Here is a 25,410-nt window from a genome sequence, read left to right as displayed (position 1 = left end):
TCTAACTGAAACATTAAATGAACTAAACCAAAATTATTCAGGTTCACAACATGTTTCTTGATCTTGGGGAGTAGAATATTCTTCGCCCGTATATGAGTGATGCAATAATAGATATATCTAAAGTCTGTGAAGCTTTTGAAGCAAAAGAAGCAGCACCATCTGTTGCAGGTATGGAGAGGGGTATTTCTGTCTTTTTTTTTTCATTTTTTGTGTTAACTTATAATGGATCCATACCATACGATGCAAATTATTAGGTTACTTGGAGCAAATTGGAAGCAAGATTGGTCAAAATATATTATATAAACAATATTCATCTTTTTTCAAAATGGGTATCCTGTTGATGATCTGGAAGAAAGTTTATCTGATCCTCTTCCTGGAAGTATTACACATCTTTTCAAAATTGGTCAAAATATATTAAATAAAGAAAGTTTATCTGGAAGAAAGTTTATTTGATCTTTGCCCTGTGTTTGTTCATATTCTAATCAAATAGTGCTCAACTCCCTTGATCTCACCGGACCCATTTCCCCCTTCTAGTTCGTCTCTGATACAATCAGTGATCAACCCCATTATATTTGGTTTAGTAGCTTCAGGTTAAATTTGTTTTTGGGGTAAATATTTATTTGAAACTTTAGGTTTAATTTTCGCTTATTGTAGATTTGAGTTTTTTTGTTTACTTTTTGTAGACGAAGAAAGATGGCTGCCTGATAAAAGTTAATGGTATTCGACATTATATGATAGTGATAGGGATGAAGTTAGAAGCTAATTAAAACAAAAGAAGTTAATTTAAAATTAGAAAAGAGAAAATAATACACCGCATAAAAACTTCAATTTACAACCTTTTGGTAATTAAGTTTCAAAACACAATAGTTTGGTAAATATTTTTTTAAAGTAATATACCTTTGTATAAAACTCCCATTAATTACTTTGGTAAATATTTTTTATTCATTGCTGGGAGTAATCTGTTTTCTTGAGTTACATCATCGTTTTCTGCCTCGAGAGTATCTCCAAGATCATGGAGTGAATTTCCTTGACTATGATAGGTAATGTTGTATCTGTCTTCATGATTGATCTGCAATAACGATGGAACACTTGAGTTCTTGGAAAGGGGAGTAATGGAGTCTTCAACTTGATGGTGGTTTTATGCACAGGAACAAGAGACTTTCCTGTAAAGATTGTGGTCAGATAAGATCCATAAAACTATCTCAGTTGTGTTATTTTCTCACTAATCTTAGCCATATCCACAATGAAAGTGGCAGCAAATATTTATTGGGGAGAAAACTATCACCATTAGGATAAAGAAACACATACACACACACCCACAAGAAATTATATGAAAGTGGCTATCAAACATGTTGTTTGCTTGATGGAAGTAAGTAGAGGAGTAGCAGCTGTGCTACATGAAATAAAAAAAGCCCTTATTTTTATACATTTTTACAAGCTTTTTCTGTAAAAATATCCAAAATATAAGTTTTTTTTTCCTTTCTATAATTTATCTTAATATAGAATAGTTAAAAAGAAATTTTCAAAATGGTTTTCATGGCAAACTTACAAATCGCAAAAGTTTTTTTTTTCAGAGCTTTTTTTCTTTTCGATAAAAGCTTCTAAGATAAAAGGGTTTTTCTAACATTTGATTTGCCCCACCAAGAATTTGAAATCATTATGGGGTTAATGTTGTCATTTTTATTTGTCTAATAAATAGGGATGTTTTGATAAGGAAAAGCTCGTAGTGATATGACAGTAGAAGAGAGAATAAGTGCAGATGATAGAAGAAGAATGGATGAAAACTCTTTGTTCAAAGAAGACAAATTAGAGGAGGCTACCAAACTTCCAGAAGCAACAGCCTAAAAGAACTGATAATTATAAATCTAAGACAAAATCAAGTTTGAAACCAAGTTTTCCTAGATCTTCAACTTTAATGAAACCTACTGCAAGTCAATTAGCTAAACAAAATCAAGAACATTTAATGGATTATTCCAGGTATTAATTATACTGCTGAAATTGAAATTATTCTTGTGATTATGCTTCTTAATTACTGTTAAAAGCAGATAGGAATGGAAAAAGAATCAAACAGGATAATGTATTATTGTTTTATAAACCATAAATTTGAAAAAACTTTATAACATTGTGTGTTAGAGTTCAAAAATCGGGTAACAATTCTATTAATGTAGAAGGTCAAGCAGCCAAAAGACAAAAGCTCGAGGGAGGCCTCTTGTGTAAGGTCATAAATACCCTTTTATCATTGTAATGAAACATTTCTGCACACTTATTATATTAAAGGATAAATACTTGATGCCTATAATTTACATCTCAGGTCACTAACACAAAGCAACAAGCTAATTTTATCCACAAGGCACCAAAAAAGGTAACATACAGATTATATGTGGTCCATTTGATCTTGTGAATGATTTTTTAGACGTTTTCTTTTTTTAGTTTTTAATTATATTTTTATTTTTATGGTTATATAGGTAGGTGGCATGGATAGTAAGTTGCATATTATTGTTCCTAGACCACCTGATCTTGCAACAAGTCAAAGGGCACAAAGGTCACAAAGGATAAGGTTATTATAAATCCACATATCACTATTATTTTATCGAATTTTGCATTTTTATATTTTTTTGTTTACTAACATGTAATTGAATATCTTTTGGTGTCACACAAAAGGGCAATACTGGAAATGAGAATGTGGCTTCAAGAGCTAATGGGTTTAGAGCTCTTCCACTCAATAGAAAAGTTAGTATTTTATTTTGTGCATAACTAACTTAATAGTATCTTTAAGGTTAGAGTAAATTACGATTTTGGTCCCTGAGAATAGCTTATTTTTGCAATTTTGGTCCTCAACTGAGGTGCTTGTAGCATTTTTTGGTCTATAGTCCAAATAAAATGTCTATTTTGGTCTGAAAAAGATAGTCATTTTACTTGGAATAGGGACCAGAAGCGTTATAAAACCTAAAATAAGGATCAAACATCTAGTGGTATGCAGGGTGTAAACTACGAATGGTGCACACTTCTTCACCTTCTTGGCTGTTGTCTTCTTTCACAAGCAGATCTTCAATCATCATGGGGTTCTACTGAAAAGAAAGTTAATGAAGCCATTTCTTGCTTTTTTTAGGGATGTGTTATGTGACATATCATCCATTAATGTATCATTTATCATTCAGCATCTTTTACTTTGATGGGTATAGATACAGAAGGGTAAAATGGTCATTTACTTGCATTCAAACAGTTTATTCATTTAGTAAAAAAAGGGACATATATATAGGTGTGTTTCTTATTGACCTAACAAATACAAAGGGGTAGAATGGTCATTTACTTGCATTCAGATAGTTCACTAGGGGGTGATGCTTTTTGACATAGTACATACAAAGGGGTGTTTCTTTTTGAATTCATATGTACAGAAGGGTAATAGGGTCATTTACTCACATTCACATAGTTCATCCAGTCAACAAAATAGACAAATACGTAGTTGTGTTTTCTTTTTGACTTAATGCACTTATTAATATGGCTATTATTATTATTAATATTATTATTTATTGTTATATGTTAATGTTATTTTTTTTATTAATATATAGGTTAATTCGTTCGGAATCTAACACAGCTGGAAGAAGGTCGTGGATACTTTCATTTGGACTTGGTTATACAAATAGGTTATATAGTTAGGGAAAACCTCTTAATAGCAATGTACAATTAGGTCCCCTTAATACCAATGTATTACAATGTATTGTATTTTTGTATGACATTAAATTTTATGTAATGGATTATATTTTTTATATATGATATATTATTTTCTATTATTGGACATTAAATGCAAATTTAATTTGAAAATTAGTAAATCCATAAATTATTTTTTTTTAACATTTAAAATTATGATACGCAAAAATGTGTGTCATCTTTATTTATGACATGGCCTTTCTTGACATGGGCTTTCTTGATACGCATTGCGTGTCATAAACACGCGCGTCGTAAGGTTACGACACGCGAATGCGTGTCGTCTTCCTTTATGACAGGGCCTTCCTTGATACGCATTGCGCGTCGTAAACGCGCGTCGTAATTGCGCGTCATAAATGCGCGTCGTAAATGCGCGTCGTCTATAGACGACGCGCAAAAGCGTGTCGTCTCACTTTATGACAGGGCCTTCCTTGACACGCATTTGCGCGTCGTCTGAGCGTTTTACGACGCGCAATGAGCGTCGTAAAAGGCCTTTTTTCTAGTAGTGGAACGAACCATATCCAACAAGGTTCGATTACGCCTCTCAGCCACACCATTCAACTGTGGTGTCCTGGGAGGTGTCAATTGTGAGACTATCCCACATTCCCTTAGATAGTCAAGGAACTCTGAACTAAGATACTCACCACCACGATTGGATCGAAGCATCTTAATGTTCCTGCCCAATTGATTCTCGACTTCCTGTTTAAATTCCTTAAACCTTTTGAAAGTCTCTGACTTATGCTTGATCAAGTAGACATATCCATATCTACTGTAATCATCAGTAAAAGTCAAATAATAACGATTAGCATCCCTTGTGACATGTTTGAATGGTCCACACACATCCGTGTGTACAAGGTCCAACAAACCTTCACCCCTCTCACACGAGCCTGTGAAGGGTGACTTTGTCATTTTTCCAAGTAAGCATGATTCGCAACTATCATATGACTTTAGGTCAAATGACTCCAAGACTCCGTCCTTTTGGAGTTGGCCTATGCGTTTCTTGCTTATATGTCCAAGACGACAATGCCATAATGACGCTTTATCTAAGTTATTATTATTAACAGAATCAATACACAATACATTATTTCCTAAGTTATCAACCACAGATATTGTTTCATACACGCCATCACATGGTAATGCTTTGAAATAAAGAACATTATTAAAGAAAGCATTAATCGAACCAACTTCATTATCAAATGAAAAGGTGAAACCTTGTTTATACAATGCATTAAAGGAAATAATATTTCTTTCCATTTCTGGCGAATAACAACACTTATTCAAATCTAAACTAAACCCACTACTTAGCGATAAAGTATAAACTCCAATCTTGGTGACAGGTAAAGCTTTCCTATTCCCCATGATCAAGTTTATTCTTCCTTGCTCCACATTCTCACTTCTTCTTAGTCCCTGCAAGTCACAACAAATATGAATACCACAACCGGTATCAAGGACCCAAGATTTAGAATGGGGTGAGTTATTAGAAATGATAGTGTAAATACCTGCATGGTTGGGTTTAACTTTTCCATCCTTCACATCTTGCTGGTATTTTGGGCAGTTCCGCTTCCAATGTGATTTTTCATGGCAATAGAAGCATTCAGCCTCTTTTGGGTTAGAAGAAGGAGTGATGAAACGTTTCTTGGTTCCACTTGAAGAAGAGCCATCAAGGGTCCGAGCCTTGGTACCCTTAGAAGAGCTCTTTCTCTTCATCCCTCGACTTTTCCCGATTGCCAAAACCGGAGTAGAGTTTGGAGTAGGAGTTTTAACAACCGACTTCCCCTTAAAACTTGTTTCTGCGATCTTGAGAAGTCCTTGAAGTTTGCTGAGTGTGACCTCTTCCTTATTCATGTGATATGTCATGAGGAATTGATCATAGCGCGATGGTAAGGAGTGCAAAATGATATCTATTGCAAGCTCCTCAGGGAAGTTCACATTAAGCTTCAGCAATCAATCCACATACCTTTGCATTTTCTACATGTGGCTCGTGACGGATTCCCCGTCCTTCATCATGGTTGTTATCGTGGAGCAGATGATTTCATACCTCTCTTGTCGTGCACTTTGATGGTATCTTTCCATCAGATCTTGGTGCATTTCATAAGGGTAGAAATCATCATAAGACTTTTGGAGTTTTGCTGTCATCGTGGCCATCATGATGCATGCCACTTTCGTAGCATCCCTTTCATGTGCCTGAAAGTCAGCGATCTCCTGGGGAGTTGCAGTGGTCTCATCAATCTCCTTAAGCTCCTTGTCAAGGACATATTCTTTGTCCTCGTAGCGGGTAATCATCCTGATGTTTCTGATCCACTCATTGAAGTTGGATCCATCAAAAGTGACTTTCCTACACAAGTTCATAAGGGTAAAGGAGCCATTAGGGTTAGAGCCAGAAGCAGCATTCTTTGAAGACATCTGAAGGAAAAGGACAAGAGTAGTTTAGATATTCAGAGAGTCCTTAATAAAACACCCAAATGTAATATTAAGGCTAGGACCCAATCACAATATATTATAACTTAGAAGAGGTATGTTGTAATCCAAGCTATAACATATTTGAAAGGTAGGTGAATGACGATTCACCAATTTCCACCACGAAAACCGAAATATTAAATATTAGGTTTTTGATTGGTTCTTAGAAATTCCTAGATTCTTTGAGATTCAATGAACTTTTCAAAGGCATGTTTTAATCTCAAGTGTGCCCTCCAAGTTTTGTGACTGGGATATCGAGGATCACAAAACGAGGTGTGAAGTAACCATGCAAATCACTTGGTACCCTTAAAGTTTATTACTCAATCGATGTGCCGGTAAACCACACACGCTCCACCGATACTATAATAAACTTTAAGTCACCCTTTACCTACCTTGTTAAGTCCAAGTTAGTGTGCCGGTTAACCACACACGCTCCACCAACGACTTAAACAAAGTGTAAAGTGTAATTTCATGGATTAGCACCTTATTCACATTTTTCCTAAAGTAACTAAGATTGGGAATTTAATAAAACATTTAGTTACTTTATAATATTCATCATACTTTTAATGAGAATTTATAAGTCCTTGTCTTACCCGTTCGGCTAACGACCCTCCACCGGTCAAGCAAGCGGTGGGTGAGAGTGGACACCCATTAAGTTGCCATTTTATAGGCAACAACCTTATACCCACCTTATAGACCGGCTTCGTGAATGAGGCGTACTAGCGGTAAGACGACTTTGTTCTTATATATATATATATATATATATATATATATATATATATATATATATATATATATATATATATATATATATAATTATTAAATCATAATAATATAAGTATAAGGGTTGAATTTTAACTTTTAAAATTCTAAGGGTTGGAACTAAAGTTTTTAACATGACTTTACTTGTTCCAAAACTTGAGGGAAAGTTTTGTAAACTTTCAAAACTTTTCAGTTCTTGTAACTTATGAGTTTATTAGAGTAATAAAATGAAGACTCTTCATTTTTCTAACTCTTGTGTTCTTTTAATGGTTTTTAACTCAAGTGACTTTTGGTTTTCCATAACTTGAGGACAAGTTATGGACTCCATTAAAACACATTATGATCAAGAATTAAACTACCACATAGGTTACAAATAATTCCTATGATCATCTAAACATCATAAGATCAAGAACATGAACATAAGCAGTTTCATGAATCAAAACTACACTTAAAACTTTGTAATTTTGATAACTAGTTGTTGTAAATGGAATAGCAAAGACATTACACCATCTAAAACAAGTTTTCAAGTACCAAAACAGTTTAGGGTAATGTTTCCAGTCCATTTCCAGCAACTAAAGTCGAAAATCTGCACTCTATGGCTCCTACTCGCTGAGTGCATGAACCTACTCGGCGAGTAGGTTGAAGATACAAGTGAACTCGGCGAGTCTCCCCATGGACTCGGCGAGTTCATCAGGCAGACAACAAGTTTTTCGACTTTTTTCAACTTTTAAGCACAAATAACAAACAAACAAGCCTAGGCTCTGATACCACTGATGGGTTTTGAGCATTCTAACACTTCCTAAGTGTACATGCAACCCTAATAACCTTGGATCTATGTTTGTCTAATTATCATGCAAAGTTGAATTCCAAGGTTATATTCCTATCTAACATACATGGGGAACAATTTCTAACATGAATGAAAGATAGAATAACTTACCTTGTTGTTGCTTATGTTCCTTGAAACCTTGTGAGCCTAGCACCCCAAGTGTGATGCCTCAAATGCTTCACACAACACCAAATGCTCTTGGAAAGACTTTGAGAGAATACACACTTCTTGAAATCGGCCTAGCCCTCTAGTTTCTTATGTGTAGCCCATTTTGGTGGAGAATGGGATCCTTATATAGTGTTGACACATCTAGGGTTACACCATGTAAACCCTAATGTGTCATGACTCTTCATTTCCATGACCCAGGGTTTGTAACTCCCATGGAGCATCCATGGAGCATCCTACGGGTAGAACCCAACTTGATAATCCATGGATCGTCTTAGCCCACTATACAAGATATGAATGATTTACATAATCAACCCATATATTTAATTAGTTGTCTTTTGATCACTTAATTAATTCCAAATTAATTCTTTGATCAAACCAATCAAATAATATTGTTAATATATTAGAACTTATAATATATTAATAATCTCCAAATGTTATTCCTCTCATTTAGTCTATCCAATTGCATGGTGCCATGCAACCCAAATGGACCATGCCGGGTCGGGTCAAGTACTAAACCGAAATAGTTATGGACTTAGACACCTTATCCAACACCTTAATGGCTGGCACAACTCCAAGGTCTCTAATGAAGTTCTTCAACCATATAACCTCTTTCGATGCTTCGCTCGATGCAATGTACTTTGATTCACAGGTTGAATCAGACACAATTTCCTACTTCAACCTTTTCAAAGTCACAACTCCTCCATTAAGGGTAAACACCCAACCAGACTGAGAATGGAAGTTATATCTGTCTGTCTGAAAACTGGTGTCACTATATCTAGTAACTCTTAAGTCACCACTACCACCAAGCACGAGGAACCAGTCCTTAGTTCTTCGCAAATACTTAAGAATATTCTTGACTGCAACCTAATGAGCTTTACCCGGATTTCCCTGATATTGACTAACCATGCTCAAAGCAAAATCCATGTCTGGGCGAGTACATGTCATAGAATACATAATCGATCCAACGGCGGAAGCATATGGAACTCGACTCGTTTCTGCTATGTCAACATCAGTATTCAGCCTCTGAGACTTACTTAGTTTGGTATTACTCTCGATAGGTAACTCTCCTTTCTTGGAATTCTCCATGCTAAAACGCTTTAGCACCTTATCCAAATATGTGTTGTAACACCCGAAATCAGAAAGGCCAAGAAAAGAAATGAAAACCATAAGTTTAAGGGGTCGAATCGTCGAGTCCAAGGAAGAACTCGATGAGTCGGAGCGATTTCCGTGTCGCAGATTAAATGACCGACTCAATGAGTCGGTGTTTGGACTCGGCGAGTCCGGTCTGGGTTGGGAAACCCTAATTCCGGGACTTGGTACCCTATTTAAGTATCTTATTCTCTTCCATAGGGCTCATTTGCGTCCCTTGTAGTCCAGAACCCCAAACCCTAGCCACCATAACCGGTTTTGGAGTAAGATCTACCCTTGGTGAAGTAATTTGAAGCTTGGAAGAGAAGAGATTCATAGTGGTGCAAGAGGAGGCCTTGGATCCAGAGTTGGTGGAACTTTTTAGAGCGTTTGGAGGTAATGAATCGTTATCCTTGGCTTTCTCCTTTCTAGATCCATCTTTCATGGAGTTTTAGGGTTTCTTTGAGAGTATGTGTTGAGAAATTGGTGCACAAGTTAGACCTGGAGTTGAAACTCCAGATCTGAACTCTATTTGGATCAAAGATTCAGAAATCCTTGTTAGTTGCTATGCAAAAGCCATTCCCCATGATTTAAGTTCCTTTCTAGCTTGGTTTTTGGTATTATGAGACAAGAAGCGCGTAAAGGTAGCAACTTTATGTTGCTAATGGACTCTAGGAACCCAGATCTATTGTTTGGAGCAAAGGAGTAGCTCTATGACTCGAGATTATGAGAATACACGAAAGGAATCGACGAGTCTGGGAGATGACTCGGCGAGTCGGGCTAGATACCAAACTTAAATCGTGTAGTAACCCGGCGAGTCACATGGGTGGACTCGGCGAGTTCGATGAAGATAGGCAGGAGCTCGACGAGTTGGAAGAACAACTCGGCGAGTCTGTTGAAGATTGCCTTGGACTCGATGAACCTGTTCTTGGACTCGGCGAGTCAAGTCGTGAAACCCCAATCCCTTCTAGTTAAGACTCGGATCAATGATTTGAGTGGAGACTCAGTGAGTTGGACAGGAGAGAACTCGGAAATCAGTAGACTCGACGAGTCATGGTCTGACTCGGCAAGTCGAGTCGTGAATGAAAGGGGTTTCTGAGCTTATGAACTCGGCGAGTAGGGTCAACCTGGAAGGTTGACTTTGACTAGCACTTTGACTTTGACCAGAGTTGACTTAGTTGACTTTTGGAGGACTATCAGACTAAGTGTTATATTGATATTGGTAGCTCGGAGAGTTCAGAGACCTGCTATTATAGGTCTTTTAGTTTTTATGTAAGTTTGTTATAGTGCCTAAAATACTCCTATAGTATTTTATCTTTATGTTTTGTTCTAGGAATCTTTTGTGTATGGAGTTAAGTAAGTTTTAGACTCGTTGCAACACCACCCTCACTCCCAAACACATGTTGGTCATATCTCAAATAAATATAGTTGATCAGGTTATATTTATTCCAGATATGGTTACATAACTGCTCAGGTTTAACTGTAGTGTCCAACATCTAAATACTCTTGTTTGTTTTGTTATTATTTGATCTTATTGTGATAATTGTTCTTAGTATGTATGCTTATTATTATACTTCTTGTAAAATACATATATTTTAAAAGTATACTTTTAGTGAGAGTACTCCGTCCCCATTGTATTTATAGTTGTATATCTTTTATTGGTTGATATACTAAGTTCACTATAAACAATGCTCTAATACCAATCTGTCACACCCCCAAACCAAGACGACGGAAACGTTCGCGGGCGGAGGACGTCATGTATAGTATCACAATAATTGAATCATAGTAATCAAAGCAACAACAACCATTGTATTAAAAGTATAATGTTTACATTGTATTTGAATCATACACGATTGACTCCAAAAGTAAATAACAAGTAAAGACTCGAAGCTACTATGCTCCATCTTCTTGAACCCTGTGCGTGTACTTGTCTACTAGTGCCCTGAGAATACAAGTAGGTTTTGAAAGAGTATCAGCAGAAAGCTAGTGAGTTCATAAGTGTTTGCTTTTGGAAAACTGTTCTTTGTTCTTTCGAAAAGTACATTATGTTTCTCTAGAAAACCTTATATTTTCTGATGTGATGAGAGTTAAGTAAAAATGATTCTTGCTAGTTCTTCCTGCGAGTACTTAGTGTATACAAATAATATACAATCCAGATCGCACAAACAATCGATTATGTGGTTCTACCACAAGCCCACAACCAAACAAGGAACATGAAATGAAACGGAGGCCACACATTCCACTGGTTGTCGGATCCTCATGTACATAATCCTGAAGTATTCACTAGGTACTTACAAATTTAACTATATTAGTCCTCAAGAAATTCCAATATTTACTTATGAAAAGCATGATTAACCCATTCCTTCTATGACTACTTAGTTCATACTAGTTATGTATAAACCAATATCGGATAGACGGTTCATTGTGTGGATCTGCCCTAAACCCACAACAAAACAAGGAACAGGGAATGAGGCGGAAACCACACATTCCATAGTCTATCGGATATTCTTCATACGTAACTTGGATGCATAAACTAAGGAGTCATGGAATTAATAATGAATATTCGTTAGTTGAATATTAAACCAGCTATTTGAAAAGATACTGAAGTTTACCCTAGAAAATCCTATATTTTCCCTATGTATAAATTGTTGAATTATCTGTTCCAAACTTTACAGTACAAGTATCTACCATACTTATGTTGTTTAAGCATTATTCTGTTTTAAAAACCCTGGCTACCACCAACAACGTATAGTAGTCTTATTACATAAATAAAAGTAGTTGAAAACGTGGGGTCCTGTATCCTGAAAGTATTGTTAATACCCTCCTGTGATCACTTAGTACATACGAGTTATAGAAATCTAGATTTGAACAAACAGTCGATTGGGTGATTCTGCCCTAAGCCCACAACCAAACAAGGAACATGAAATGAGGCGGAGATCACACATCCCACTGCAAGTCGGATGTTAATTTCATATTACCCTAGTGTACATACTAAGTCATCACATAGTTACTAACCCTGTTAACTCTTTGTAAGGTATATTATTACGTGAACGAGTCGTTGTTTCACCTGTGGATTCTTATAACCATATTGATGGAAGAATACCGAAACAACGTACTTCGGACGTCGAAAACTAAACAAACGTTTGTCACCCCCGGTTGACTGTAGCTAATAGTCAGGGTGCGGGATTGTCAGTCCCGTATAGATCTATACACAAACTCACGCTCTCCCTCCAGGAGACTCTGGTTACAAGGCCTCTCACACTGTAGTTCTCTCAACGAATCCACGAATAATACTAGAAAACCCTTTATGTTATTAACATGAATCCTTATAAAATAATATCTTTATTTTTATAATTCCTAAGTTTGTTTCCTTTGTTCTGAAACTGTATTTGCAGCGTTTATATCTTAACATGTTTATAAAACTATCCGCAAATCTAGCACTCTTGTTCTTGAGTGTACGGCCGTGAACCGTGTACAACCGTATACTGCCTTGAAGGGTGTACGACCTTTGAAGGTGTACGATCGTGGATGAGTCTACGGTCAACGAGCTTGAAGGTGTACGGCCGTACACTCAAGAACAAGAGTGATGGAATCAGTGAATACATGTCCTAGATGCTCCAAAATGAATCCCCAATGGTGTTTTTCGATGTTTTACGGAAGAATAAAGGTGTTTTTGGGTGTACGGTCAGGGGTTCTAAAGAGAGAATGAGAGAGTTTTCGGTCAAGAGTGTTCAAATGAGGGTGGGGGTCCCATATTTATAGGTTGGGGGTATGGTTGGTGGTGGCGTCCACCTGGCACCAACTGTAAGCGGGTGTGGGTCCGTACACAGGTGTGCGACCGTACACTCACTTAGGCCAAAAACTGTTAGATTTTTAAGACATTTCGGGTTTTTCATGCGATTTTGGTTCCGACTCGTATATAATTTTAATTATATAATTCGTAATAATTTTTCCAAACCAAGGAATTTGACGGAAATCCAATAAAATTCAAATTTTATTAACGGAAATTGGTTAAAGATAATGGAAAAAGTTTTGGGTTGTCACAGAAGGTCACATAAAATCGATTTTGATCCCTTGTGGTGGATCTGAAGGGCCCACACACGTCTGTGTGTATGAGATCCAACAATCCTTCACCTCTTTCACAAAACCCAGTGAAAGTTGATTTAGTCATCTTGCCAAGTAAACAAGATTCACATGTATCATCTGACCTTAGGTCAAATGATTCCAACACTCCATCCTTTTGGAGTTGGGAAATGCGCTTCTTATTGACATATCCAAGACGGCAATGCCACAAGTATGCTTTGTCTAAACCATTAGACAAATCAATTGCAACACACTATTCCTTAAACTGTCTACAACCATCATAGTTTCATACACGCCATCACAAGGTAATGCTTCAAAATAAAATACACTATTTTTGTAAGCATAAATAGAACCATTCTCATTATCAAAAGAATATCTAAAACCTTGTCTGTATAGACCATGAAACGAAATAATATTTCTTGTCATTTCTGATGAGTAGCAATAATTATTTAAATCTAAACACAACCCACTACTAAGCACTAAAGAATAAACACCAATCTTGATAACATGTGATGATCTCCTATTGCCCATAATCAGGTTCATCTTCCCACGCTCCCCATTTTCACTTCTTTTTAGTCCCTACAAGTCATAGCAAATGTGAAAACCACATCCTGTATCAAGGAACCAAGAGTTCGAATGCGATGAGTTTTTAGATAAAATAGTGTAAATACATGCCAAGGTTGGCCTCACCTTGCCATCCCTTATGTCTTCCAAGTACTTGGGGCAGCTTCGTTTCCAGTTGTAACGTCCAAAAAATAGTGACATGATTTTTTTAGATTAATAAATCGTTAATACATATTTTTCCCAAAACCAAGGTAAGAAAACTTTAACATAACATCATCAAATCAGAGTAATTCACAAAAATACGAAAACATGTGGTGTGTGCCCTACAATCGTCTCGAGCTCTTCCAATTTAAAACCGAAGTAACTGAAACGTAAACTGAAAGCCGTAAGCACAAAGCTTAGTGTGTTCCCCAAAATACCATATAACATACAACCACAGATTATCATGCAACATATATATATTTACCATGGGCTCCCCCATGGTCTTTATTTGGTATGTCATGGGCTCCCCCATGGTCTTTACCTGGATTGCCATGGGCTTCCTGCCCCCCCCCCCCCCCCCATGATCTGATATCCATATGCCACGGGCTCCCCCCGAGGTCTTCCATGCAAGTATCATAGAGACAACTAGCATACTACATAACACATAATGGGTTGGCATTGGTGCTTTCGATCCATGGATATAGTGAGGAGACTCGCCTCGCACTGCCGAATCAAACAAAAAATGCATGGCTGCTGGCTGACAGATCTCCGAACTAACAAAGTCAAAACAACACCCAATCAAAAATTGAGTTCCAATCCATAACCATAAATCCATTACTAGGGTAAATGACCAATTTACCCCTTACCTAGTTTGAAGTAAGACTTAGGCCCAAACCTAATAATCCAAAAGGCCTAAATACTAATAACCATCCAAGGCCCAACCCATGGAAAATTGGGCCCAAACCCATTGTAGGCCTTCTCAAAATAATTCTCAGCCCAAAACCTGATGGCCCAACAAGGCCCAAGACAACTAAGCCCAAAAGAAACAACTCATCCCAACCGAAGCCCATACCAAAAGAGTCCAAGTCCAAAAAGCCCAATTCCTATCTGATCAGACGTACACATAGCGTACATGGCTTGTACGCACGATGTACGTCGCCGGTCCAAAACAGGTATCATAGCCGGAACGCACAACGTTCCCCGGTGTTACACACGACGTTCCCAGTGGCCACCTAAAAGTCATTCCAACGACTTAATCCTTAAGCCAAACGTCCAAAACCTCATAATAGCTAAATACAAGTGACTTGGTCCATAAAGTTGAAGGCTTTAAGCCTTAGCATGGCTTAATGAAGCCCAAACACCAAAGATGAACTCCAAAAGGTCAAAACCACTCCAAAAATGTCTTAAAACTTCTTAAAACCTTAAGACCTCAATCCAGACTTCCATATCTGATTTCAAGGGACTTCTTAAGTAAATAAACTTTCCAACTCTATGACCTAACATAACTCAATAGGACCCAAATCAAAACCCTAAGTCCCTAACTTCAACAAATAACTACCAAATCATGCATGGAAGGTTTATACCCATTAAGATCCAAACTTTATGACTCTATAACCTCAACAAGGACCAAAAATGAAGCTCAAAGGTCCTGGAGTAACTTCTACTCACAAGAACCACCTCAAAGGGACCAAGACCATAATAAAATACTACTTAGCTAGATCTACATGAAAGAGTTGTCAAGGTTGAGACATTATACCTCCAAAAGATAGATCTAGGCGTACAAAGCTTGGATCTAAAAGCTCCAAGTCAAGCAATGACTCTTCAAGAAGTTCCTTCTTCTTCCTCAAGAACCAAAAACACACGTAAATCACTTGAAGCTCAAGAATCACTCAAATGGAGGCTAGGGTTTCATTCTTAGGGTTAGAGAGGATGGAGGCGGAAGGAAATGAGGGTTGGAGGTGAGTTAAGGTCTTTAAATAAGGTGCAAGACCCTAATTTAGGGTTTTAATCTGGCCTGTCGAACACAACACGTTCCCTTGGGGAACGCAATGCATTCCTAAATTCACCTGCATCCAGATTCTCGTGTACGCCATGCGTACCTCCCTTGTATGCTATATGTACCCGTTTTGGCCCAACACCCCTCTAACTTCAAATGGTCATAACTTTTACATATCTTATCCATTTTCGACATTCTTGATATCCACGAAAAGGTAAAGAGAAGCCCTACACATCTATAAACTTTATTTAGTATAAAAACCAACAGAAATTAAATCCAAAATTCATAAAAGGCCCGAACCAACACCTTTACCGATACCCTTAGGCTCTAAAACACAAACCAAATCCCCGAATTATCCAAACTACATCATCCACCTCCAAATGAGCCCAAACTTAAATATTCAAGAGTTCTAAGTCTGCTAATACCCACTTCTTGATCACCACCCCGCAATAAGAAACGATTCAAAATAGGGTGTTACAACAGTGTCCCTTTCATGGATGTAAAATAAAGTAACCTCCTTAGGATCAGAGGCAGGAGGAGCATCAGAATTGGCTTTTCCTTTAGTTCTATTACTCGAGGACCCCACTTGGGACTTTCCATTCCAGTTCTCTTTCGATGGAGTTGTCCTCTTCTTCTCCTTTCCTTGTCCAATGGCCAAGATGTGAGCATCATCAGCAGGAGTGGAGGCAACACTTTTTCCCTTTATTCCACTTTCAGCAGTTCTCAACAAGCTTTGAAGTTGACTCAATGTGGCTTCCTCCTTGTTCAAATGATAGGTCATAATGAACTGTTCATAATAGCTAGGAAATGAGTGCAAGACTATGTCAATAGCCAATTCCTCATCGAAATTCACATTGAGTTTGAGCAACAATCCACATAATGTTACATATGTTGGAAGTGAGTCGTGATGGACTCTCCATCCTTCATCTTAACGGTAATGAGGGACTTGACTATCTCGTATCTCTCTTGACGAGATCGTTGATGGTACTTTTCCATCAAGTCCTTGTTCATCTCATACAGCCAATAGTCCTCATAAAACGTTTGCAACTCAAGAGTCATAGTAGCCACCATGATGCAAGACACCTTGGTTGCATCATTGCAATGTCTCTTATACTCAGCCAGTCCTTCAGGAGTAACTTTTTCTTCATCAATCTCTACCAGCTCCTTTTCGAGCACATACTCTTTGTCTTGAAAACACAAAGCCATCTTGATGTTTCGTGTCCAATCATTGTAATTGGTGCCATCAAAAGTGAATTTTGAGCAACTGCCCAAGAATGAGAAGTTCTTGGAGGAACCATAAGCATTGTTGGAAGTTGACATCTGAAAAAGAACAAGGACAAGTTTTGATTAGATAAGAAATTCCTTAATTTGACACCCAAGTGAAATATTAACGCCAGGATCCAACTAAAAAATTCATAATTCAGAAAAGGGATGTCGTAATCCAATTATAAATTATTTAAAGGTAGGTAAATGACGATTTATCAATTTTACCACGAAAAACGAAATTTGGAAGAATTAGGTTTTAAATGAAATTCTTAGATCTTTTAAGATTCATTGAACTATTCAATGACATGTTTAATCTCGATTATGTCATTTCATTTGTGACTTGGATACCAAGGATCACAAACAGGGTTTGAATAACCATGCAAATTAGTTTGGTACACCCGATGTCATTTATCACCTAATTAATGTGCCGGTTAACGACACACGATCCATTAATCAATGATAATTTACGACACACCCATTGCTACCCTTTATTAGTCCATATTAGTGTGTCAGTTACCCACACACGCTCCACTAACGACGTGTATAAAATGCAATGTGCAATTTAATGGATTAGCATCAAATTCACATTTTCCTAAAGTAACTAAGATTGAGAATTTTATAAAAACATTTAGTTACTTTATTTATTCCATTATATTTATTAATTAGACTTTTGTGTCCTATCAAACCCGTTCAGTTAACGACCCTCCACTAGTCAAGGAAGCAGTGAGTGAGAGTGAACACCTATTTAATCACCATTTTATAGGCAGTTTCCTTACACCCCCTTATAAACTAGCTTTGTGAATGAGACCTACTAACGTTAAGAATAACTTTTCTTATACATATATAATTTTAAAATTTTAATTTTACATATAGTATAAGGGTGCATTTAAACATTTCAAAATACTAGGATTTTAAATCTATTAAAATTTCAAAAAATTTAAAAATTTTAATTTAAATTTTAAAAATTTAAAATCTTTGATTTAACAATTATTTATTAATTAAACCTTTAATTAATTTATTAAATCAAATAAGGATTATCCACTAAATTAAACAAATTAATTTAACCTAATCCCTTATCCCTTAAATTTCGAAAATTAGGAGGGACAATTATAAAAATCTTATAATTATCTAGTTAACAATTAAGCAGATAATTACCAAATATAACTACCCTATCCAATCCCTAAATTTTTGAAATTATCCTTTTCTTGGGGGAAAGGCAAGGTTTTCATTCCTTGCCCAAAATTCAAAAATCCTAGGGTTAGGAAACCCTAGATTTCGAAAATAAGGAGGCCAAAGGAAAGGGTTTAAAAACCCTTATCAAATTTTCGAAAAACAAGGGTTATAAACCCGAATTGCGAAAATCACAAGGCCTAGGGTTTAATTGCCATAAATCCTAATTTTGTCAATTTCAATATATTGCATCAAATCTAATTGAAAACGAAAAGCATTTGCTCTGATACCACTAAAGAGTTTGGAGCATAGCAAACAATCCCTATGTGTGCATGCAACCATAATTGTTGGATCTATATTTTCTGTATTAGACATACAAGCATTAAACACAAAATAAGAAACCCTAGCATGATTCTAATATTTGAGAAATCAACAAAACATGGATTAGAATACAATACATACATTCATTGTTATATTGTAATAACAATTGATTGCTTGAAGATCTTGAACTTTGAGAACAAGTGCCACAAATATAACACTTTTAATGGCTCACAAACACACCAAGCAAAAGGATAATTATGAGAGGAGGATAGAGGAGGTAAATTTCGGTTTTTCTTCTTAGGAATGATGGCTGAAATTATGAGGGTTAGGGACCCTTTATATAGTGCCCCAAGGAGTCCATGGGTAAGCCTTATTTGATTAAACTATTAATATTTTAAATTTGGTAATTATCCATCTCCTCATTTATTTCTAGAATAATCTCATTGAAACCATCCACCCTTCCTCTAGGAAGCTTCTGGACCCTTTTGCTTAACTATTGAACAATTACACTTTAGTCCCTACACTTTCAATCAATTTTTTTAATCCCAAAATTAATTTCTGATTAAATATTAATTAATAATATGACTTCTAGTCAATATATTATTTCCATAATATATATTAATAATTCATTATTTCAATTTATTAATCAAATTAATAAATTCTTCCTCTTCCTCAATTAATCATCATGTCTAATTGCTAGTGTGAAAACAACCCAAAAGAACTATGTTACTATCAATTCAAGTACATACCGATTATAATTATAGGCTTAGACACCTAATCCAACACATATAGTTTTCATTTTCTTTGTAGCAAGTTGGGTGTTCGTGATCTTCATAGATCAACTTGAGAGGGAGTATTGAGATTTTTTTAGTTTCCTTATTATTAGATACCTTATTCTTATCATTTCCTTGATAAACAAGGATTAGTTTTCTTATCTTTATGAGAAATTAAATATCCTCCTACTTTTTGTTTCTACAAATCCTCCTATCCAATTAAATAGTGACATGTGTAACATTTAATGCTCATTTAATGAAATTTAATGATATTTTAGTATACTAACATGACACATCTCATCATTTAATTGAGTAGGAGGATTTTCAGGCGCAAAAAGTAGGAGGATATTTAATTTCTCTATCTTTATTAGTCCTTATCAGATTAATTTGTAATGTTCCCTATATAAACATACGTATTCTTGTTTTTTGTTGAATGAGAAATCGGTATTTACTCTCAAATTTATTATGCTCGACCAATTTGTGGTCCAATGCAAGGTTATGAAAGTTGGAGAGGGTTGTTTGGATTAAAGTGGGAATGAAGGTTGATGAGGTGAAGTTTAGTGGCCAAGGTTACTATTATTATAGAGCTTTTGTGACAACTTGGAAGGAGAGTGGTGGAACTCTGGATTGAGGTAAAGGAAAAAGAAGGTGTTCTAGAAATTTAGGAAGAGATTAGATTTGATAGTTATTTATTAGGTATATGGAAAAGTAAAATACAAAGTTATAATTCAATAGTTTATGCAACAAATTGAGTTTTTAACTAATTTATAGCCATAGTCATATACAAGCTTGTTACCATTTTAGATGCAATTTTACTAAATTGGTTGCATAATAACAATATCACCTCATATTCCAAATCAAAAAATGTTAGTTATGTTAAGTTAATTGTTTTCGAGTAATCTTTTCCTCTAATGGTAGGTTACTTCAACTTGTAACAACCAACAATACTATTAAAATAAAAGGGATATGCTATACATTGTTAGAGACCTAAAAGTAATAGATATTGCATAAAGTCTAAAGCAACTATTCTTAAGATCTATTGTGTCATGTTGGTGGAAAGAGGCATTATAGATGATAAACTTATACAAAAAATTTGAAGGCAATATAAACTTAACAATTACATCAGATTATGCAAAGTATATCCATATATTCTAAGAATATTGTTGATATTAGTAAATGATGGTAAAACAAATATAGCAGGAATAAGCCTAAAAAACTACAGTAATCAAGTAGCAAAATAGTGTCCTAGAAACAGAGAAAACCATAAAAGTAGTATTAGTGTCCTAAAAACTGAGAAAACCATAAAAGTAGTACCGGAAAAACGGGGAAAGATTCATAATGGTGAATAAAGGAATGCAAAGAAAACCACAAACCTATAAACAAATCACAAAGACAAACTGTTGTCCTAAATTAAAGTTGCCATTTAATCTTTACAGAAGACTTTGTATCATCTTGGATTGTAAATGTCTGGATTCTATCATTGAATTCTTCAATATTCCAAAATTCTGAGGAATCTGTTGCGACTTTTGTTGTTTGTGGCTGGTCACCATTACTTTTCCTAGAAACAAGCTGAGCTCCAACATAACTCTCAGCATCAGATGAACTCTGATGCATGCTGTCTAAGGAAAATGAAATCATAGTGTATGATGAATATAAAAATGTGGTGTGCCTCAATGAACCAAAGGAAATATATCCTACATATGTAGTTGATGATGCATTATATTTAGGCTCCACTGCTTCATTTGACTCCTGTGAAAGCTCAAATGGAGAATCTTTATCCACCTCCTGCTTGATGACTACATTTATTGCCGGAAACACCAACATTCGGGTGACAACACATATTAAGAACCCACAAAAGTCATTGTACCAGCCATCTGGAAGACACCATGTGAATGTTCTCACCCTAAACATTCTACCTACAAACACCTTTGGAATCTGATATGTAAGAGTGATATTGATAAAGTAATCTTCACTAGCATTTCCCTGCCATGGAAAACACATTCAATTATATATGATTCTTATGTTTGGGTTTTGTATAATGAAGATTGAAATTCAAAACGTAAGTAAGACAAACCTTGAGCATGGAGTCTAGTAATATGTCACCATCACCAAGTTTGTCACACCAAACAAGTGAGATTTTCCACAACCATTTACAGTTTGAAATATCTCCAAAGCTTTCAAGTGACCTACAGTCAATTGCTTCAACAACAGCTATACTCGATGGCAGCTCTGACACTTCTACCAGGCCTTTGCACTCTGACACATCGAGCCATTTGAGTCGAGGAACTTGCAAGAGACTAAAATTTAAAAGTGAAAATTCATTTCCTAATAGAGTAAGTTTTAGCAGGTTGGGCAACTCCCAAACAGCACAGCCCATTTCTTCATCTCCCAAACTGCTGTAGCTGAGATCCAACTTTTTTAGGTCCTTAAGAAAAAACAGCCGCCCTATGTGGTTCATGTTGTTATCACTTAAACAAGGCTTCATGTTGTGACGTAAACAAGGATCCTCTACACAACATTCTACACCAGGAAGATTGCTGCAACCACACCTCCAACAAATAACAAAAAAGTTCGAACAAGATTCTATGTAGGATGCACCCTCATTACTACTATTGTCCAAATCAAGATGCAGTAAATTCTCCATCTTCTGTTGTTGGATCTCTGAGAGCTTAAAAAGTTTCCTGCACCCTACGATTGAAAGGGTCTCAAGTTTCTGTAGTCCGGGAATATTAATGGGTGGAAACATCTTAAGACTGGTACAAAATTCTATAGATAAGAAAACAAGCTTTTCCAAGCGTCCAATCGATGGATGAATCTCTTCTAAAAGCTCAGGTCCATGAAGATAGAATCTTTCAAGATTAGGAAGTCCATCAAAATCTGGTGTCATGATTAGGTTATTCAGATTCTCAAGTTCCACTGTCTTCAAATTTGGCAGCAACTATTGCATACAAGTGCTAACAAGTAAAATTTTTGGCACACATACATATACAAATTAAAGAAAATAAAAAATGTATCTCTGTCATTACGATTAGCCAAAAAATATACTTAAATCATTTGAAGTGTTTGTTTATATAACAATCCTACCTAATATCATTTATAACAACAAAAATAATAAAAGATTTTTGGAAGAAAATCAATGACACCAATGTTATATATATATATATATATATATATATATATATATATATATATATATATATATATATATATATATATATATATATATATATATATATATATATATATATATATATATATATATATATATATAACATGGATTAAAATTACTAATGTGTCAATATCATATTAGAGAAGTTATATTTCAGAGTTTATCCATAATAACACAAAGAAAAATTACTATATAAAGGATCATGCTTTCAGTACTGGCTAGTTATGGAGAAAAAATAACTGAAGCTGCTTAATGAGTAATGACACCAACAACTGGTCAGATCAAGCATCGATCATCCACTTTGTTTTCATCTCTTGATTAGATAGACAGTACAAATTACCTTATAACCCTCCCAGAGTTGTTTTTGCAAGCTTTTTTGCAATTTTAGATGACAAAGCTTCCTTTGTGGAAAGTTACTAAGCAAATGACTTGCAAATTCACCGTGCCATTCAATCCACCTAAGGTTCTTCGCATTTGCAATAATTGGAGAAAGATGTTTATATCTTTGAGACTCATACACATAATATCCAAATCTTATTGCTTCAATCATGTCAAGTTCCTGTCATAGAGAAGCAAAATGGTGTCGGGGTGGAGTTAGAAGTATTTGTTTAATTATACATACATATATATCATGCAGAGCTAGCTTAACCATTACCGTGGTTGCATCCATAGCACATATTTTCATAATATCATCATTCTCCCAAATTCTACTATGTTTTTCAGGATTGTTAGGATGTTCCCCTCTAACAATGTAGTGTGCCATTTCTTGCACCAGATCATGCATATCAAACTCTCCATATTCTGAAATAGTTATGAGAGCCTTTTGTACCAACACCTTTATGCCTATAACAGGCTGAAAACCACAAGCATCAAGGATCTTCATTGCATCATCTTTGTCTTGCCGCCTAAAGAAACATGCAATATCTAGGAACAAATCTTTCTCAAGCTTTGTAAGTCCATCATAGCTGATTTTGAGCTTTTTCAGAATATCAATATCTGGGATCTCTTTTAGTCTGGCTAATGCACTCCTCCACTCATTAATGTCTTTGTCACACAGAAAAGAACCAAGAACCGTAAGTGCTAACGGAAGCCCACCAGCATAAGAGACCACCTCTTTTGAAAGATGCTCATAATCTTCCACGGGTCTACTATCCCGGGGTGCATGCTTGCGAATGAGCATAAGCGATTCATTATCATTCAGTAACCTAATATCATGTATCACATTTACTCTGTGTGCAGTTAATAAATGTTCATCTCTTGTTGTGATTATTATTCGGCTTCCATCACCGAACCAATTATGTGATCCAGCTAACGCTTTTAGTTGGTCAAGGCGATCAACATCATCAAGAACAATCAATACCTTTTTCTGGCATAACCTACCCTTTATCATGTGTCTTCCTTCCTCAACCCTACGTACATGTGTTTGCTTTTGTTTCAAAACATCAGAAAGAATTTCTTTTTGTAACTTTTCCAATCGGTTTTTACTTGATTTCTCTCGGATATTGTCTACAAAGCAGCAACCATCAAATTCCCTAGAGATCTCCTCATATACAGCAGATGCAAGAGTAGTCTTACCACCACCCCCAACCCCCCATATTCCAATCATACGCACACCACCGGACCCAATTTGTAACTCTGATTTCAGGCGTTGCATGCGAACTGATATTCCGATTAGGTTCTCATTTGCACTTGAAGCTACAAGCTGCACCTTCTGTGAAATTTCGACAACAATTTGTTTGATGCCTTGTGATTCATGCCTGCATATTGGATATACAAAGATAATTAATATATGCTCATATTGACAAAAGATGTAATCTGTTTCATGCTCCATAAAATAAGGAAAAATATTCCTAATTACCCTTCATATTTCATATCCAGATAGAACTGGTAAAAACAATATATATCAAGTAGTTGTAACAACTTTTTGAGATAGATAGAATAGTTTCAAAAAGCAAAAACTAAAGAAAGATATATTTCTGTTGTAACTTGAAACGAGGTGTTAAGTATGGAATTAGAACTAACATAACAAACCACATCTAGTGCAAGTGTGAAGCATCTCATAATCTTCTACACGTTTCTATTCAGCTCTGATCAGGTGATCTAGTCAAAACTTCTGTGTTTCAAGTTAGAAGTATATGTGCGTTGTATAGCATATCTTAAGCATAAAAAGTACAAAAACGAAGAAAATTACCCATTAGCAATGTTCCTCATTTCCCATCCAGAAATGCTACTTGCATCCACAAGTGCTTTTCTCCAAGATTCAACCTTGGTCTTGTTCTCCCACTCGTGTTTGGTAAATGCTTCTTTGTATTTCCGTTTTTGTTTTCGCACATCAGAGGGATCTACATCATAAAATATGGGCATAATGATTTGCCCTCTTGTATCCCTGCATCTCATAATATGTGAAAGCTCATCCAAGCACCACGACGAATCTGCATAGCTTTTAGAGAATATGATGACAGCAATATGTGATTCGCTGATAGCCTTCTTAAGGGATGGGCTGATAGATTCACCCCGAGGAAGTGCTATGTCTTCCTTGTAAGTGTTGATCCCTTGTTGTTCAAGAGCTGTGTAGAGGTGATCAACAAAAGTTCGACGAGTATCTTCTCCTCTAAAACTAAGGAAAACGTCGTAATTCCATAAATGAGAAGAAAAGGTTGGAGCAGAGGGAGAAGATGATGAAGATGCCATCAATGAGTGGATTTTTTCAGATCAAAAGCTTGTGGTCTGAGCACCACAGGGAAATGAACTATGTATATATATATATATATATATATATATATATATATATATATATATATATATATATATATATATATATATATATATATATATATATATATATATATATATATATATATATATATATATATATATATATATATAAAGATGTGAGTTTCCAAGAAATTTCAGTTTTAGGAAAAAGCTCAAGTAATTTCTTATCATTTTCAATGATGCTAGTTGTTTTCACATTGATGATGCCATTATGATAATCAACGATTATTTATGAAAATATGGAGGAAATTTTCAGACGGGAACA

At 35.7% G+C, this 25,410-nt stretch overlaps 1 protein-coding gene across 2 annotated transcripts; it reads right to left on the bottom strand.

The window, feature by feature from the left end:
* Positions 1-20,348: 20,348 nt before the first annotated feature.
* Positions 20,349-25,100, bottom strand: LOC111906275 (TMV resistance protein N). Of its 2 annotated transcripts, none has more exons than XM_023902037.3 (5): positions 24,562-25,100; positions 23,026-24,127; positions 22,711-22,929; positions 21,276-22,139; positions 20,349-21,184 (listed from the first exon to the last, which is right to left on the bottom strand). In XM_023902037.3, exons 1-5 carry the CDS (start codon positions 25,059-25,061, stop codon positions 20,612-20,614), a joined length of 3,258 nt encoding a protein of 1,085 aa, XP_023757805.2. In that variant the 5' UTR covers positions 25,062-25,100; the 3' UTR covers positions 20,349-20,611. The 2 variants fall into 2 exon arrangements, with proteins under 2 accessions (XP_023757805.2, XP_042753690.1); XM_042897756.2 differs by lacking the exon at positions 24,562-25,100 and adding an exon at positions 24,393-24,511.
* Positions 25,101-25,410: the final 310 nt, after the last annotated feature.

This window comes from Lactuca sativa, chromosome 8, assembly GCF_002870075.4.
Source record: "Lactuca sativa cultivar Salinas chromosome 8, Lsat_Salinas_v11, whole genome shotgun sequence".
Classification (NCBI taxonomy): Eukaryota; Viridiplantae; Streptophyta; class Magnoliopsida; order Asterales; family Asteraceae; genus Lactuca; species Lactuca sativa.
The sequence above is the reverse complement of the archived record's forward strand: the minus strand, read 5'-3'. Positions and strand labels throughout refer to the sequence as shown.